Below are 19,820 nucleotides of genomic sequence, written 5' to 3'. Positions count from 1 at the left end.
CAGGTTAGGTGTCATGCTGGGTTAGGTGTGTGTTGGGCTGGCCAGAAAGCCAGATGGGGAATGCTTAGTTGGACAGTGGTGAAAGAAAGACTTCCCTCTCTTCTTCTTTATCTCCCTCTCGCTCTTTCCTCTCCCCCTACCTCTCCTCCCATCTCTCTCCCCTCCCTCTGTTCCTCTTTCTCACTTTCCCTCTCTCCCTCCCTCTCTCCCCTCCATGCTTGCCTGCCCACTAATGGCAATGACAGGTGTTCTCACAGGTGTCTGTTAAAATGGCCTGGGCATGCCCTCAAAGCCACGGAAGCATCAGGACCCCCCCCACGAGCACAGCACAGGGAAGAGCTAGGTCTGTCCTCCCCCCTCTTTCCTACTGATCTCGCCTGCCAGGTGCTTCGTGTTTGGCATGGAAAGGTGAGCTCTGTCACTGTCTCTCTCTCTCCATTATAAAATCAAATCAACTTTTATTGGTCGTATACACATATTTTGCAGATGTTATCGCAGGTTCAGCCAAATACTTATATCTCTAGCTCCAAAAGTGCAGTAATACCTAACCATAGACAAAAATCGAGAAAAAAAAGGAAAACAAACAAATTAAGAAATATCAGAACGAGTAATGTCAGAGTCCCGAATATAAAACAAAATATACATACACTACCGTTCAAAAGTTTGTGGTCACTTAGAAATGATCTTGTTTTTGAAATAAAAGCAAAAAAATTTGTCCATTAAAATAACATCAAATTGATCAGAAATACAGTGTAGACATTGTTAATGTTGTAAATGACTATTGTAGCTGGAAACAGCTGACTTTTTTATGGAATATCGACATAGGCGTACAGAGGCCCATTATCAGCTACCATCACTCCTGTGTTCCAATGGCACGTTGTGTTAGCTAATCCAAGTTAATAATTTCAAAAGGCTGATTGATCATTAGAAAACCCTTTTGCAATTATGTTAGCACAGATGAAAACTGTTGTTCTGATTAAAGAAGCAATAAAACTGGCCTTTAGACTAGTTGAGTATCTGGAGCATCAGCATTTGTGGGTTCAATAACAGGCTCAAAATGGCTAGAAACAAAGAACTCTCTTCTGAAACTTGTCAGTCTATTCTTGTTCTGAGAAATGAAGAGAAATTGCCAAGAAACTGAAGATCTCGTACAACGCTGTGTACTACTGTCACGCCGTGATCTGTTTCACCTGTCCTTGTGCTTGTCTCCACCCCCTCCAGGTGTCGCTTATTATCCCCGGTGTATTTATCCCTGTGTTTCCTGTCTCTCTGTGCCAGTTCGTCTTGTTTGTCAAGTCAACCAGCGTTTTTTGTATCTCAGCTCCTGCTTTTCCCAGTCTCTCTTTTCTCATCCTCCTGGTTTTGACCCTTACTTGTCCTGACTCTGAGCCAGCCGACCTGACCACTCTGCCTGGTCCTGACCTCGAGCCTGCCTATCGTCTTGTACCGTTTGGACTTTCTATTTAGAGAAACAGACGCCTCACAAGTCCTCAATTGGCAGCTTCATTAAATAGTACCCGCAAAACACCAGTCTCAACGTCAACAGGGAAGAGGCGACTGCAGGATGCTGGCTCCTAGGCAGAGTTGCAAAGAAAAAGCCATACCTCAGACTGGCCAATAAAAAGAAAAGATTAAGATGGGCAAAAGAACACTGACACAGGAACTCTGCCTAGAAGGCCAGCATCCTGCTTCTTCACTGTTGACGTTGAGACTGGTGTTTTGCGGGGACTATTTAATGAAGCTGCCAGTTGAGTACTTGAGGTGTCTGTTTCTCAAACTAGACACTAATGTACTTGTCTTCTTGTTCAGTTGGTAGTGTATATATACAGTACCAGTGAAAAGTTTGGACACACCTACCCATTCCTGAGTTTCTTTATTTTTACTATTTTCTACATTGTAGAATAATAGTGAAGACATCAAAACTATGAAATAACACATAATAACACTTTGCCTTGACATTCTTTGCACACTCTTGGCATTCTCTCAACCAGCTTCATGAGGTAGTCACCTGGAATGCATTTCAATTAACAGGTGTGCCTTGTTAAAAGTTAATTTGTGGAATTTCTTTCCTTAATGCGTTGGAGTCAATGAGCTGTGTTGTGACAAGGTAGGGGTGGTATACAGAAGATAGCCCTATTTGGTAAAATACCAAGTTCCTATTATGACAAGAACAGCTCAAATAAGCAATGAGAAATGACAGTCCATCATTAATTTAAGACATGAAGGTCAGTCAATGCGGAAAATTTCAAGAACTTTGAAAGTTTCTTCAAATGCAGATGCAAAAAACATACAATTAAATTAAATTGTATTTGTCACATGCGTCGAATACAACAGATGTAGACCTTACAGTGAAATGCTTATTTACAAGCCCTTAACCAACAATGTAGATTGAGAAAATACCTAAAAAGAAAAAAAAGTAAGAGAAGAATAAATAATTAAAGAGCAGCTGTACATTTCACATTTTAGTCATTTAGCAGACGCTCTTATCCAGAGCAACTTACAGTAGTGAATGCATACATTTCATACATTTTTTTTCCCTCCGTAATGGTCCCCCGTGGGAATCGAACCCACAAACCTGGCGTTGCAAACACCATGCTCTACCAACTGAGCCACAATAGCAGGGCTATATACAAGGGGTACCGGTACAGAGTCAATGTGCGGGGGCACTGATGTCGAGGTAATATGTACATGTAGGTAGAGTTATTAAAGTGACTATACATAGATAATAACAGAGAGTAGCAGCAGCGTAGAAGGGGGGGGGGGGGCAATGTATAGTCTGGGTAGCCATTTGGTTAGATGTTTGGAAGTCTTATGTCTTGGGGGTAGAAGATGTTTGGAAGCCTCTTGGACCTGGACTTGGCGCTCCAGTACCGCTTGCCGTTTGGTAGCAGAGAGAAAAGTCTATGACTAGGGTGGCTGGAGTCTTTGACAATTTTTAGGGCCTTCCTCTGACACTGCCTGGTATAGAGGTCCTGGGTGATGTACTGGGCCATACCCTCTAACCTCTGTAGTGCCTTGCGGTCAGAGGCCGAGCAGTTGCCATACCAGGCAGTAATGCGATATGTTAGGAAGCTCTCGATGGTGCAGCTGTAAAACCTCTTGAGGATCTGAGGACCCATGCCAAATGTTTTCAGTCTCCTGAGGGGGAATAGGTTTTGTCATGCCCTCTTCACGACTGTCTTGGTGTGCTTGGACCATGTTAGTTTGTTGTGATGTGGACGCCAAGGAACTTGAAGCTCTCAACCTGCTCCACTACAGCCCCGTCGATGAGAATGGGGACGTGCTCGGTCCTTCTTTTCCTATAGTTCACAATCATCTCCTTTGTCTTGATCACGTTGAGGGAGAGATTGTTGTCCTTGCACCACACGGTCAGGTCTCTGACCTCCTCCATATAGGCTGTCTCATTGTTGTCGGTGATCAGGCCTACCACTGCAGTCGTGCCTGGCAGGGCAGTCATGCGTGAACAGGGAGTACGGGAGGGGACTGAGCACGCACCCCTGAGGGGCCCCTGTGTTGAGGATCAGCGTGGCGGATGTGTTGTTACCTACCCTTACCACCTGGGGCGGCCCGTCAGGAAATCCAGGATCCAGTTGCAGAGGTAGGTGTTTAGTCCCAGGGTCCTTAGCTTAGTGATGCGCTTTGAAGGCACTATGGTGTTGAATGCTGATCTGTAGTCAATGAATAGCATTCTCACATAGGTGTTCCTTTTGTTCGGATGTGAAAGGGCGGTGGAGTGCAATAGAGATTGCATCATCTGTGCATCTGTTGCTGCGGTATGCAAATTAAAATGGGTTGAGGGTTTCTGGGATAATGGTGTTGATGTGAGCCATGACCAGCCTTTCAAAGCATTTCATGGCTACAGACGTGAGTACTACGGGTCGGTAGTCATTTAAGCAGGTTACCTTCGTGTTCTTGAGCACAGGGACTATGGTGGTCTGCTTCAAACATGTTGCTATCATAGACTCGGACAGGGAGAGGTTGAAAATGTCAGTGAAGACACTTGCCAGTTGGTCAGTGCATGCTCGGAGTACATGTCCTTGTAATCCGTCTGGCCCTGCAGCCTTGTGAATGTTTATCTGTTTAAAGGTCTTACTCATATCGGCTGCAGAGAGCGTGATCACACAATTCTTCAGAACAGCTGGTGCTCTCATGCATGTTTCAGTGTTATTTGCCTCGAATTGATCATAGAACTAGTTTAGCTCGTCTGGTAGGCTCGTGTCACTGAGCAGCTATCGGCTGTGCTTCCCTTTGTAGTCTGTAATGGTTTGCAAGTGCCTGCCACATCCGACGAGCTTCAGAGCCAATGTAGTACGATTCGATCTTAGTCCTGTATTGATGCTATGCCTGTTTGATGGTTTGTCGGAGGGCATAGCGGGATTTCTTATAAGCTTCCGGGTTAGAGTCCCGCTCCTTGAAAGCGGAGGCTCTAGCCTTTAGCTCAGTGCGGATGTTGCCGGTAATCAATGGCTTCTGGTTGGGGTATATACACGTACAGTCACTGTGGGGACGACGTCGTCGATGCACTTATTGATGAAGCCAATGACTGATGTGGTGTCCTCCTCAATGCCATCGGAGGAATCCCGGAACATATTCCAGTCTGTGCTAGCAAAACCATCCTGTAGTTTAGCATCTGCTTAATCTGACCACTTTTTTATTGATCTAGTCACTGGTGCTTCCTGCTTACATTTCTGCTTGTAAGCAGGAATCAGGAGGATAGAACTATGGTCAGATTTGCCAAATGGAGGGCGAGGAAGAGCTTTGTATGTGTCTCTGTGTGTGGAGTAAAGGTGGTCCAGAATTTTTTTTTCCTCTGGTGGCACATTTAACATGTTGATAGAAATTTTGTAAGACAGATTTAAGTTTCCCTGCATTAAAGTCCCCGGCTACTAGGAGCACCGCCTCTGGGTGAGCGTTTTCTTGTTTGCTTATGGCGGAATACAGCTCATTCAATGCTATCTTAGTGCCAGCCTCTGACTGTGGTGGTATGTAAACAGCTACGAAAAATACAGATCAAAACTCTATGTAGGTAGTGTGGTCTACAGTTTATCATGAGATACTCTACCTCAGGTGAGCAACAGCTCGAGACTTCCTTAGATATCGTGCACCAGCTGTTATTTACAAAAATACATAGTCCGCCGCTCCTTGTCTTACCAGACGCTGCTGTTCTATCCTGCCGGTGCAGTGTATAACCAGCCAGCTTGTATGTTGACAGTGTCGTCGTTCAGCCACGTCTCCGTGAAGCATAAGGTATTACAGTTTTGAATGTCCCTTTGGTCTTCCACGTAGGTCGTCTATTTTATTCTCCAGAGATTGCACGTTTGCTCGCAGAATGGAAGGAAGTGGGGGTTTATTTGATCACCTACAAATTCTCAGAAGGCAGCCCACCCTCTGGCCCCTTTTTCTCCGCCTCCTCTTCACGCAAATTACGGGGATCTGGGCCTGTTCCCGAGAAAGCAGTATATCATTAGCGTCGGCCTCGTTAAAAGAAAAAAAGGATTCTGCCGATTCATGGTGAGTAATCGCAGTCCTGATGTCCAGAAGTTATTTTCGGTCATAAGAGATTGTAGCAGCAACATTATGTACAAAATAAGTAAAAAGATAAGTTACGAACAATGCAAATAAACAAACCAAAAAACACAATCGGTTGGGGGGCATGTAAAACGTCTGCTTTCTTCTCCAGCACCATCGTATTGAATTGTACATATATAATGTGTGTATAGACAGTATGGACAGTATACGAATAGAAACGCTGTTAACAGCAGTATTTATATAGGATGAGCCTTGACTACAATATAGAATATAAATATGAAGTGGGTAAAACAGTATGTTAACATTAAAGTGACCAGTGTTCAATGACTCTGTATAGGGTAGCAGTCTCTAAGGTGCAGGGTAGAGTACTGGGAGGTAGCCTGCTAATAACAGTGACTAAGTTCAGGGCAGGGTACTGGGCCCTATAGTCCTCTAGGCAACACACAGGGTGACTCTAATAGCATCACAGAGAGAGGGAGGGGGAAAAAAGTGAGAAAGAGAGAGAAGGAAAGAAGGAAGGAAATAGGGTGTGTGGGTGGGAGGTAAGGTGCGGGAGAATGAGAGAGAGAGAGAGAGAGAGAGAGAGAGAGAGAGAGAGAGAGGATGGGTTACAGTGATAATGGGTCTGCTTGGATAAAGACGGGACTTCCATCAAAATGTTTAACGAACAAAAATATAAACGCAACATGCAAAAATGGCAAAGAATTTCACTGAGTAACAGTTCATATAAGGAATTCAAGTCAATATAAATAAATAAATTAAGCCCTAATCTACGGATTAAACATGACTGGGCAGGAGGCCCACCCACTTGGCAGCCAGGCCCACCCACTGGGGAGCCTGGCCTAGCCAATCAGAATAAGTTTTTCCCCACAAAAGGGTTTTATTACAGACAGAAATATGCCTCAGCACCCTCCCCCAACCCCCTACAGACGATCCCACAGGTGAAGAAGCCGGATGTGGAGGTCCTGGGTTGGCGTGGTGACACGTGGTCTGCGGTTGTGAGGCCGGTTGGACGCACTGCCAAATTCTCTAAAACGACATTGGAAGCAGCTTATGGTAGAGAAATTAACATTCAATTAGTCAGCATGCCAATTGCACACTCCCTCAAAACTTGGAGACATAAGTGGCCTTTCATTGTCCCCAGCACAAGGTGCACCTGTGTAATGATCATGCTGTTTAATCAGCATTTTGATATGCCACACCTGTCAGGTGGATGGATTATCTTGGTAAAAGAGAAATTCTCACTAACAGGGACATAAACAAATTTGTGCCCAAAATTATGAGAGAAATAAGCTTTTTGGGATTTTTATTTCAGCTCATGAAACATGGGACCAACACTTTACATGTTGCGTTTATATTTTTGTTCAGTATATGAATAGGTCTGCAACACAGAATACTGCTTTGTGGTTGTTACTTGCTCCAGTTACTTCTCAACCAATCAGTGACTAATTTCAAACTAGAGGACAGAAGGTAACGTAGACTGACTTTCACCCCATTTCAATACATGACCTCCATTTCAGGTCATTTCAGGCCAGCCAACACTGTGGTCCCCCAGGATTGGATTGTATCGCTCTCTCCTGCTTTGCAGGGGTGGTTACTGGTTAACAGGCTAACAGGCAGGAGAGGAGAGGAGGTGGAGGGGTAGTTTGAAGCAGCGTCCTTCCATCTCTTTCATCTGTTTAGGCATACTGGCAGGCTCAGATCCTCTCCTCCTATTAAGTGGGCAGCAGCAATGTTCTGTACTCGTCGATTTGGGCCCTGGCACGCCTAGCGACACCTCCAGCTAGAACAGAGCGAAGAGGGAGCCACTTTCTTTATCCCCCAGCTCAATAAAAGCCAAGGAAGTATGTGTGTCTGTGTGCGTGCGTGTGTCTGTGTGCATGCCAGGAAAGAGGGATATAGATGTTGAAAGATGGGCGTTTGATTCAGGACTGCCAGAACCATTTTACAGAGTAGAGGAACTCAGTTGGTGAAACTCAGATTAAACAAAAGTAAACCCTACGAACCCCAGTCCTCTTCCACATTCAAAAACAAGACAACAAGAGCACCAAAACAAAGCCCACATTGACATTGACTTTGGCACACTGGTGGCAGCTGCTCACATATTATGTCACTATGCTGTGACTGTTCTGAAAGAGCACTTTGTCAGAGAATCCCAAGACTGGGTGGTGACATGCTTTCATACACACATCTCAGTGTAGTGGAATAGGCTGTAGTGCTATAGTGCTGTAGAATCAGGCCAAACATACAGCCTTCACTCATCTCACTCAACCCCTTTCCTCTTCTAGTATTAGGCAGAACTGGGTTTAAATAGTATTCATCTTCTTTCAAATACTTTGAGCGTACCATCTTGCCAGGCCAGTACAGCTGTAGTATTTGAAAGATTTCGAACTACAGTACTGGTCAAAAGTTTGGACACACCTACTCATTCCGGGGTTTTTCTTTATTTGTACTATTTTCCACATTGTAGAATAATAGTGAAGACATCAAAACTATGAAATAACACATACGGAGTCATGGTGTGAAAAAAAGTGTTAAATCAAAATATACTGCTCAAAAAAATAAAGGGAACACTTAAACAACACATCCTAGATCTGAATGAAAGAAATAATCTTATTAAATACTTTTTTCTTTACATAGTTGAATGTGCTGACAACAAAATCACACAAAAATAATCAATGGAAATCCAATTTATCAACCCATGGAGGTCTGGATTTGGAGTCACACTCAAAATTAAAGTGGAAAACCACACTACAGGCTGATCCAACTTTGATGTAATGTCCTTAAAACAAGTGAAAATGAGGCTCAGTAGTGTGGGTGGCCTCCACGTGCCTGTATGACCTCCCTACAACGCCTGGGCATGCTCCTGATGAGGTGGCGGATGGTCTCCTGAGGGATCTCCTCCCAGACCTGGACTAAAGCATCCGCCAACTCCTGGACAGTCTGTGGTGCAACATGGCGTTGGTGGATGGAGCGAGACATGTTGTCCCAGATGTGCTCAATTGGATTCAGGTCTGGGGAACGGGCGGGCCAGTCCATAGCATCAATGCCTTCCTCTTGCAGGAACTGCTGACACACTCCAGCACATGAGGTCTAGCATTGTCTTGCATTAGGAGGAACCCAGGGCCAACCGCACCAGCATATGGTCTCACAAGGGGTCTGAGGATCTCATCTCGGTACCTAATGGCAGTCAGGCTACCTCTGGCGAGCACATGGAGGGCTGTGCGGCCCTCCAAAGAAATGTCACCCACACCATGACTGACCCACCGGCAAACCGGTCATGCTGGAGGATGTTGCAGGCAGCAGAACGTTCTCCACGGCGTCTCCAGACTTTGTCACGTCTGTCACGTGCTCAGTGTGAACCTGCTTTCATCTGTGAAGAGCACAGGGCGCCAGTGGCGAATTTGCCAATCTTGGTGTTCTCTGGCAAATGCCAAACGTCCTGCACGGTGTTGGGCTGTAAGCGCAACCCCCACCTGTGGACGTCGGGCCCTCATACCACCCTCATGGAGTCTGTTTCTGACCGTTTGAGCAGACACATGCACATTTGTGGCCTGCTGGAGGTCATTTTGCAGGGCTCTGGCAGTGCTTCTCCTGCTCCTCCTTGCACAAAGGCGGAGGTAGCGGTCCTGCTGCTGGGTTGTTGCCCTCCTACGGCCTCCTCCATGTCTCCTGATGTACTGGCCTGTCTCCTGGTAGCGCCTCCATGCTCTGGCCACTACACTGACAGACACAGCAAACCTTCTTGCCACAGCTCGCATTGATGTGTCATCCTGGATGAGCTGCACTACCTGAGCCACTTGTGTGGGTTGTAGACTCCGTCTCATGCTACCACTAGAGTGAAAGCACCGCCAGCATTCAAAAGTGACCAAAACATCAGCCAGGAAGCAAAGGAACTGAGAAGTGGTCTGTGGTCCCCACCTTCAGAACCACTCCTTTATTGGGTGTGTCTTGCTAATTGCCTATAATTTCCACCTGTTGTCTATTCCATTTGCACAACAGCATGTGAAATTTATTGTCAATCAGTGTTGCTTCTTAAGTGGACAGTTTGATTTCACAGAAGTGTGATTGACTTGGAGTTACATTGTGTTGTTTAAGTGTTCCCTTTATTTTTTTGAGCAGTGTATATTTATATTTGAGATTCTTCAAAGTAGCTACCCATTGCCTTGATGACAGCTTTGCACACACTTGGCATTCTCTCAATCAGCTTCTTGAGGTAGTCGCCTGGAATGCATTTCAATTAACAGGTGTGCCTTGATAAAAGTTAATTTGTGGAATTTCTTTCCTTTTTAATGCGTTTGAGTCAATCAGTTGTGTTGTTACAAGGTAGGGGTGGTACACAGAAGATAGCCTTATTTGGTAAAAGACCAAGTCCATATTATGGCAAGAACTGCTCAAATAAACAAGGAGAAATGACAGTCCATCATTACTTTAAGACATGAAGGTCAGTCAATGTGGAACATTACAAGAACTTTGAAAGTTTCTTCAAGTGCAGTTGCAAAAACCATCAAGCACTATGATGAAACTGGCCCTCATGAGGACCGCCACAGAAAAGGAAGACCCAGAGTTACCTCTGCTGCAGAGGACAAGTTCATTAGAGTTAACTGCACCTCAGATTGCAGCCCAAATAAATGCTTCACAGAGTTCAAGTAACAGACACATCTCAACATCAACTGTTCAGAGGAGACTGCGTGAATCAGGCATTCATGGTCGAATTGCTGCAAAGAAACCACTACTAAAGGACACCAATATGAAGAAGAGACTTGATTGGGCCAAGAACCACGAGCAATGGATATTAGACCGATGGATATTAGACCTTTGGTCTGATGAGTCCATATTCCAACCGCCGTATCTTTGTGAGACGCAAAGTAGGTAAACGGGTGATCTCCGCATGTGTGGTTCCCACCGTGAAGCATGGAAGAGGAGGTGTGATGGTGTGGGATTGCTTTGCTGGTTACACTGTCTGTGATTTATTTAGAATTCAAGGCACACTTAACCAGCATGGCTACCACAGCATTCTGCAGCGATACGCCATCCCATCTGGCTTGTGCTTTTTTTCCAACAGGACAATGACCCAACACACCTCCAGGCTGTGTCAGGGATATTTGACCAAGAAGTAGAGTATTGGTGCTGCTTCAGATGACCTGGCCTCCACAATCACCCGACCTCAACCCAATTAAGATGGTCTGAGACGAGTTGGACCACAGGAAAAGCAGCCAACAAGTGCTCAGCATATGTGGGAACTCCTTCAAGACTGTTGGTAAAGCGTTCCCCATGAAGCTGGTTGAGAGAATGCCAAGAGTATGCAAAGCTGTCATCAAGGCAAAAGGGTGGCTACAATGTAGAAAATAGTAAAAATAAAGAAAAACCCTTGAATGAGTAGGTGTGTCCAAACTTTTGACTGGTACTGTATTTGAACCCAAGGTGTTTAGTGTGTCTGATGTACACTATCAAGCTCTACAACTTTTAGACCGGTCCCATATCACCACATGAGCCTTCAGTACAGTAGGCCCACTGTAAACTCAATTGGTATAGCATGGCTCTTGCAGCGCCAGAGTTGTGGGTTCGATTCCCACGGGGGACCAGAACGAAAAAAGTATGAAAATGTATGCACTCACTACTGTAAGTCGCTCTGTCTGCTAAATGACTAAAATATCAATGTAAAATGTAACAGTAGCTACCTCCATAAAGACATCACATTACCATGGAGACATGCCTCTCCTCTCCACCCACCTGAGACCGGACTGAAACACGCACGCACACAGGCAGGCAAGGATACACGTCAACACAGACACGTATAGTATATGCACGCACACACACACACACACACACACACACACACACACACACACACACACACACACACACACACACACACACACACACACACACACACACACACGCACACAATTAATCACACTCTTTCTCCATCCCACCCCATTCGAGGAGCTGAAAACACTCCAGTCCCAAAACCACAGAATCAATAACAGCAAGCCAACGCTGTCTGACTGTTGCCAGGAAAGTTAAAGAGAGGAGCAGCAGACCAGAGGAGTAGAGAGAGGAGTAGAGAAAGATAAAGAGGAGAAGAGAGGCAGGTCTGAGAGCCCAGCAAAAGAGGAACACTGGCTGTGGACGGTTGAGCGTGAGTTGTTATCCACCAGTGGACCACACACACACACACACACACACACACAGGGATAGGGGAGAGGAGAGGAAGAGGTGGGTTGGAAGCTCAGCTTACCTGGATGAGAGACACATTGTTGAGGCTCAATCTGAAGAGGAAGTTTCTGTGTAAAATCAACAGGGAGAGGAAATAAGTTAGTTTAAACAGTTATAAACTTAATAAACACTTAGTTTACGTGGCAGTTGTGTGTTTTTTTTCCTTACAGTGAGTTCAACTCAGGACACTGATATTATGTAGTCACATAAGAACTCTCTGAAACTTGAAGTCGTTTCAAATACTCCAGCTGCCAAACTCCACACCAGGCCCTATCCAACAAGTCTCAAAAGACTATATTACAGTGGAGGCTCCTCCAAAAAATATTGAAACTATACTAAATATATTCACATCACCAAATAGTTGATAAAAACACACTGTTTTGCAATGAATATCTACAGTAGCCTCAACAGCACTTTGTAGGGTATCACCATGGTGTAGCCGGAGGACAGCTAGCTTCTGTCCTCCTCTGGGTACATTGAATTCAATACAAAACCTAGGAAGCTCATGGTTCTCAACCCCTTCCATAGACTTACGCAGCAATTATTACAACTTCCAGAGGACGCCCATCAATCTATCAGAGCTCTTGCAGCATGAGCTGACATGTTGTCCACCCAATCAAAGGATCAGAGAATTAATCTAGTACTGAAAGCATAAGCTACAGCTAGCTAGCACCGCAGTGCATAAAATGTGGTGAGTAGTTGACTCAAAGAGAGAGAAAGACAATAGTTGAACAGTTCAGAATAAATTCATTTCTTAAAAACGAAGGAGAAGCAACAGAGCTAGCTGTATTTCATAGTATTTTTTCACTTTCACTTAGCTAACAAATGCAGCTAACTAGTTTAGCCGACTCAAACAGAGATATAAGCTATGCTAGCTAGCTGGCTATGGCTAGCCAACACTGGAACTCTTCCAAGTCAAGGTAAGCGTTTGGTTTTATTAATTTATTATCACTGGGACCGCCGGTGTAACTGCTAAACTGCATACTGACTGTACTGCATGATTGTAGCTGGTTTAGTAACGCATTAGTTCTAGTAGCTATGTTGACCATGACATTAACTAATATGGTGACAACGATGTAGGCTGTATGTAGTGGTTAGCGGTTATGATATGATCAGGGGTTTATCCATTCAAACAGATTCTGTTGAAAAACATTTGTTAAACGGAACCAAACGGAACCAAAAGGGGATAAACATACCTGAATTTGTCCAATAGAAACTCTCTTTTGCCACTGTTGGACTAATGATTACATCCAGATCAGCTAGATGCCGGCAAGAATGTGTAAGGTGGTATTGAATGTGTCACTGTCACCTTGATTACTCTAATATTTCTCTCTACCTGTGCACCTACGTTGTAAACTTTCATTCATTGGCTAGGTTGTAGCAACCTCATGATGGGTATAGGGAAAATTAGAGTATCATGTAGTAGCCTAAACCTATCGATGTTACATTGAGCTGGGTGAATGGAATATGAATGACAGCTATGCTCATAAAAAAAAAAAACACTGATACATGATTATCACTTTTAAATGATGAATCTCCAATTGTCAGCAGCAGTGCAGTATAGGGCCAGGCAGTGTTTTGCATAAGGGTACATTAACACATGTATAAGGGATCAATGAACAAATGAATAAGGGATAAATTAAGGAATGAATAAGGGATCAATGAACAAATGAATAAGGGATAAATTAAGGAATGAATAAGGGGTAAATGAACAAATTAATAAGGGATAAATTAAGGAATGAATAAGGGATCAATGAACAAATGAATAAGGGATAAATTAAGGAATGAATAAGGGATCAATGAACAAATGAATAAGGGATAAATTACGGAATGAATAAGGGGTAAATGAACAAATGAATAAGGGATAAATTAAGGAATGAATAAGGGGTAAATGAACAAATTAATAAGGGATAAATTAAGGAATGAATAAGGGATCAATGAACAAATGAATAAGGGATAAATTACGGAATGAATAAGGGGTAAATGAACAAATGAATAAGGGATAAATTACGGAATGAATAAGGGGTAAATGAACAAATGAATAAGGGATAAATTAAGGAATGAATAAGGGGTAAATGAACAAATTAATAAGGGATAAATTAAGGAATGAATAAGGGATCAATGAACAAATTAATAAGGGATTAATTAAGGAATGAATAAGGGGTAAATTAAGGAATGCATTCTTACCTTGCCCCCACTATCAACTCATTCCTGGTCAGGTCAAGGGTCAGTTGAGAGTAGTCTCTCACATCCGGATGGGAGAATATAGTGATCCAAGGACTCAGGGCTGAAAGAGAGGAAGAAAGTAGGGAATGAGAGCGATTTAATAGGAATCACAAAATTATACATTACAATAAGGAATCACCAAATGAAAAGGAATCACACAGGGCAGAGACTCAGGGGGAATGCTAATATGGTATGAATCAGAACTAATTCATTCAATCGAATTGATTAACAGTAGAATTCTTTATCTGGTTCAAAATCAACAAGGAGGTTATCTTAACAGATAAAAACATCTTCCTCTGTGCCACATACATTCCCCCCTCAGTCACCCTACTTCAATGAAAATAGTTTCTCCATTCTAGAGGGGGAGACTAGTCACTTTCAGGCCCAAGGCAACGTACTGGTCTGTGGAGACCTCAATGCTAGAACAGCAGAAGAGCTAGACACGTAACAGTCATGGGGATAAACACCTACCGAGAAGCAACAACCTTTCCCTTCCCACATACACCACCACCCCTCAGCCCACTAACACCTCTCTCAGATCACAGTGTATCTGAGAAGAGTGGAATCTAACCATGAAGCTTCACGGCCCAGTAAATGACATGGTACTAAACAGGCCTATAGATGGAGTGCAAACAGTACAGACATCTACCAAAAAGCAATTAGTAGCCAAAAAATACAATCTCTCCTGGACAACTTTTTAGCCTTAACATTCTCCTACAGCAATGAAGGTGTACATTTGGCCGTTTGGAACATAAACTTTATATTTGACAAATTAGCCTCCTTGGCTAATCTAAATAAATATAAGAGCAAACCAAAAAGAATAGATAATGAAAAATGGTTTGAGAATGATTGCAAAACATCTAAGGAAGTCATTGAAAAACATATCTAGTCAAAAACACAGAACCAGGCAACAAAAATATATGCCTTCAATATGGGGAAACACTGAAGCAATACAAACACACCCTAAGAACAAAAAAGGAACAGCACTTACCCTCCACACTCTAATTGACAAACAAGTAAACCAAAACAATGTCAAAATCTACTCGTGTTTTGTAGACTTCAAGAAAGCATTTGATTCAATTTGGCACAAAGGTATTTTTTATAAACTATTATTAAATCAATGTAACCTAAAAACAAATGTGCGGTTAAAATTGGCAACAAGCAAACAGACTTCTTCTCTCAGCGACGTGGAGTGAAACAGGGTTGCACAATAAGTCCAACACTATTTAACATCTACATTAATGAATTGGCAAAAACATCAGAAGAATCTGCAGCACCTGGTCTCACCCTACATAACACTGAATCAAGTGTCTGCTGTACGCAGATGACCTGGTGCTACTGTCTCCCAGTAAGGAGGAGTTACAGCAGCATCTAGATCATCTGCACAGGTTCTGTCAGACCTGGGCTTTAACAGTTAACCTAAAAACCCTGAATATAATGATATTCCAAAAAAGGTCAGGAAATCAGGATCACAAATATAAATTGTAATTGGACACAGTTCAATTAGAACAAACCAAAAACTACACATATCTAGGACTAGATATCAGCAACACAGGTAGCGTTCATATGGCTGTAATCGAGCTGAGAAACAAAGTTCTAGAACCAATTGCTATTTTTGGCAGCAAAGTATGGGGTCCCATCTCTAATAATGAATTTACCAAATGGGACAAACATTCAATGCAGAGTTTTGCAAGACTGTATTACAAGTGCAAAGAAAAACCCAAAATAACACGTAGAGCAGAATTGGGACAATCGAATAGAAAAAAATTGCCATCAAATTGTACCACCATCTAAAAACAAGCAGCCCCTAAAACATTTAATCACACAGCCCTACAATGTCAAGAGATGAAACAAGAGAAGAGCTCCCTCAGTCAGCTGGTTCTGAGGCTCAGTTCACTAACCCAAACCAAACCAAACCCAAACCAAACCCCAAAATCTGCTTCCTGTAGCACTAATTCCAATAAGTTTTGGGACACTGTAAAGTCCATGGAGAATAAGAGCACCTCCTCCACTGCTTTGCTTTATCTTGGACAGGTCGCAGTTGTAAATTAGAACTTGTTCTCAACTGACCTACCTGGTTAAACAAAGGTGAAATAAAAATTAAATATATATAAATCTGGCACAACCAAATCATCATAAAGCAAAAATAAAAATATATCACCTATTGGAAAGACACTACAAAAAATAGAAGTAAAAATCCATGCTATTTGGCTCTGAACAGACAGTACATGGTGGCAGAGAATTTGACCACTGTGACTGATAGAAAACTGAGGAAAACACTGACTAGATACAGACTCAGTGAGTACAGTCTGGCTATAGACACCAGTCATCAGAGGCAAACTTGGCTGCCCAGAGAGGACAGGCTGTGCTCACTCCGCTCCAGGGGACGGGTAGAGAGAGAGCTGTATTTCCTATTACACTGTGACAAATAATCAGACCTAAGAGAAATCTTTCTTTCCCAAAATTATCATTCAGTATAAAGAATTTGAAAATTGAAAAATTGAAAAATAAATAAATAATATGTATTAGGTGAAAAGCCAAATATGTGTCCCCTGCCACAACCTGAGTGAAAATTGTAATGTAATGTCAATAATATCTCCCATTTTGGTTTTGTTTTGGCTTTCATACCATGTCATGTGTCTTCTCAGTCATGTTGAGACTGGTCTACTACTATTGTTTTAATGTATTGTTATTCTCATTCAAATTGCTGTTGTAGTTGCTGTTAATAGTAATCCCATTTCCACTATTATTAGTATTGATGTCTTATTGCTGTTGGTCCCACCATTTTTTGTTATATGTATACTTTGACAATGTAAGTAATTTAACATGCCATGTCAATAAAGTCTACTGAATTGCATTTTGAGAGAGAGAGAGAGAGAGAGAGTTAAGTTAATTAAGGACCACAGAGACTGTTTCTCTACTATATTGTAACATGATGAATCTGTCAAACTCCTGGCCTCTTGGGGCAGCGTGTTCAGTAGAGTTAAATTAAAGGTGACAGCAGCATGAGTAATGTCTGAAATAAATCTAATAAAGAGATTCGGAACACGAACACTTCTAATTCACATTGAAGTGGGTTACAATAGATGTCCTGAAAACACACTGGAAACACCCTCTGCTTTGATATGGGTGTCATGATCTATTTTGGGTTGTTATAGGTTCAACAAAACATAGTGTATCTTTACATTGTCATAGAAACAAACAGCACACCATCACCGATTTCACCTTTGCATATGGTTTCAGTAGGCCTATAATGTAAATGTACGAAGTAGCATCTAAGAGAGGCCCAGATGTCTGTTAGTGAGAAACGGCCTATGCTTTGTGGTTTGCAGCAGCAGTGAATGAGTTATTGAGAAGATTGTGATTGTGTCCAGTTACTGGCAGCCTCCTCTGCTCTACTCACTTCTGCCCCGTGCCCCGAGCTCTGAGCCCCCTGTGGGATCCAGCAGAGAGGGACAATGCTGTAGCCACATCAAGTCCGTAGCTACATCAAGCATACTGATCCTAATGCAACACAACGCCCAGTCAAAACTACTCCTTCCAGGACACACGCCAGGTTCCCAACCACAGCGCCCGCCATTTCAGACATTTGGCACTCGCTTTCACAGATCAAAACAATTTCTCCCAGCAGAGTCACAGGGAGTCACACAGTAGAGTGGCGGGTCATTTAGTGTAGAAGAAAAAAGACACAAAAAGAACATTTTCTACCAAAAGGGCCCAGCTCCATGTGACCTGAGCGTGGGTTTACTAAATGGATTTCTCCACATGGGAGATTGTAAGGCGAATAGGATTTTACATTTTTAGATGTAGAACACAATATCGCAGCAGTTGGATGCTTAGATTCATAATTTTTGTGTGTTAAGTAGCATATAACATGGCAGAAAGCCTTTTAAAGACATTTTCATAATTCATTGTGGACTTAAACGATTTCTTCCACAAATAATGGGGATAATTTTTGCCCCCTGCAAGACAACCTTGGACAGCCTCAGTTTGTTACTGCAAGAAGCTGCAAAATGCATTTGCCATTTAGGGAGGAAGTGAGTGCTTGTATTTTTTTTAAATTACTAAACTAAACAGATGAAAGAAAAAAAAGAAAGCTCATTCTGATTCATCTCTCTCCTGATATCGTGAACTAAAATACAACCTTACTGTCAGCTTGAGAGAGGAAATTCATAGCCGGGATGATATAACAATTCACACTTAACTGAATTCTTGGCAAAGCTCTTGGGAAAACCAATTAGACCCACAGATTTCCAATACATTACAGGCTTTAACTAAACCAGCGAATGAAAAGACTACATTAGGATTGATTAGAATCGTATGGCCCCATTATCCCGAGCATCCTTTATTAAGACATAGTGAGATGGAAGCAGAGTAATCATAGGGATGGATTATTAAGACAAAACTAGACAATAGCAGAGTGATCATACACTCTTAGAATAAAGGGTTTCAAAAGGGTTCTGCGGATGTCCCCATAGGAGAACCCTTTTTGGTTCCAGGTTGAACACTTTTGACTTCCATGTAGAACCCTCTGTGGAAAGGTTTTCACAAAAACCAAAAAAAAAGGGTCCAACTGGAACCAAAAAGGGTTCTTCAAAAGGGTTCTCCTATGGGGACAGCCGAAGAACCGTTTTAAGTTCTAAATAGCACCTTTTATCTAAGAGTGTATGATGGAGCTGATGGTATCTCATCCACTAAGAGTGTATGATGGAGCTGATGGTATCTCATCCACTAAGCATGGCAGGTATCACTGAGATGTTTGCAGACACACTTTAAAAGGGACAATCTGCAGTTCAAACAATAACAAAGCACTCACCAATGTTTCGGTAGACTAAAATTCCTAGACAGAGCTATGGATGCAAGAACTGACAATCGATGAGAAATTATAGTTTTAACCATGTTTTGAGGATATATTGTACAATAACATTGTTTACAAACAAAGGAGTTATACAATCTTCTATTTTGGGTTCTGAAGGTGTATGACAGTTGAACTAAGCTCAAGAGGCATTTATAAGTTATATTCTTTAAGAATCAATAGGTATACAGTATTCGCCAAAAGTTTAGACACACCTACTCACTCCAGGGTTTATTAAGACATCAAAACTATGAAATAACACATATGGAATCATCTTAAACAAATCAAAATATATTTGAGATTTTAGAGTCTTCAAAGTAGCCACCCTTTGCCTTGACACCACATGTTGTTGGGTGCTTTTCCTTCACTCTGCAGTCCAACTCATCCCAAACCATCCAATTGGGTTGAGGTCGGGTGATTGTGGAGGCCAGGTCATCTGAAGCAGCACCATCACTCTACTTCTTGGTCAAATAGCCCTGACACAGCCTGGAGGTGTGTTTTGGGTCGTTGTCCTTTTGAAAAACAAATGATAGTGGGACTAAGCTCAAACCAGATGGGATGGCGTATCACTGCAGAATGCAGTTTTTTTAATGTGTTTATTTCACTTTTATTTAACCAGGTAGGTCAGTTGAGAACAAGTTCTCATTTACAACTGCGACGTGGCCAAGATAAAGCAAAGCAGCGTGACAAAAACAACAGAGTTACACATGGGATAAACAAACATACAGACAATAGAGAAATATATATACAATGTGTGCAAATGTAGTAAGATAAGGGAGGTAAGGCAATAAATAGGCCATAGTGGTGAAATAATTACAATTTAGAATTAACACTGGAGTGACAGATGTGCAAGTAGAGATACTGGGGTGCAAAAGTGCAAAAATAAATAATATGGGGATGAGGTAGTTGGGTGGGCTATTTACAGATGGGCTGTGCACAGGTGCAGTGATCAGACAGCTGATGCTTAAAGTTAGTGAGGGAGATAGTTAAG

General features: G+C 42.5%; 1 protein-coding gene across 4 annotated transcripts in view; it reads right to left on the bottom strand.

Moving 5' to 3' along the window:
• The window catches only part of LOC106586418 (semaphorin-5B), a 196,164-nt gene that overhangs the window by 78,797 nt on the left and 97,547 nt on the right, over positions 1-19,820 (bottom strand). For all 4 annotated transcript variants that reach the window (XM_045707609.1, XM_045707610.1, XM_045707612.1 and 1 more), the window contains exons 4-5: positions 13,936-14,035; positions 11,771-11,816 (exon numbers count right to left, since the gene is read on the bottom strand). In XM_045707609.1, coding sequence (XP_045563565.1) covers positions 11,771-11,816; positions 13,936-14,035 — 146 coding nt within the window. The remainder of the gene's footprint in view (positions 1-11,770; positions 11,817-13,935; positions 14,036-19,820) is intronic.

The sequence above is a fragment of the Salmo salar genome, chromosome ssa25, assembly GCF_905237065.1.
Source record: "Salmo salar chromosome ssa25, Ssal_v3.1, whole genome shotgun sequence".
Classification (NCBI taxonomy): Eukaryota; Metazoa; Chordata; class Actinopteri; order Salmoniformes; family Salmonidae; genus Salmo; species Salmo salar.
The sequence above is the reverse complement of the archived record's forward strand: the minus strand, read 5'-3'. Positions and strand labels throughout refer to the sequence as shown.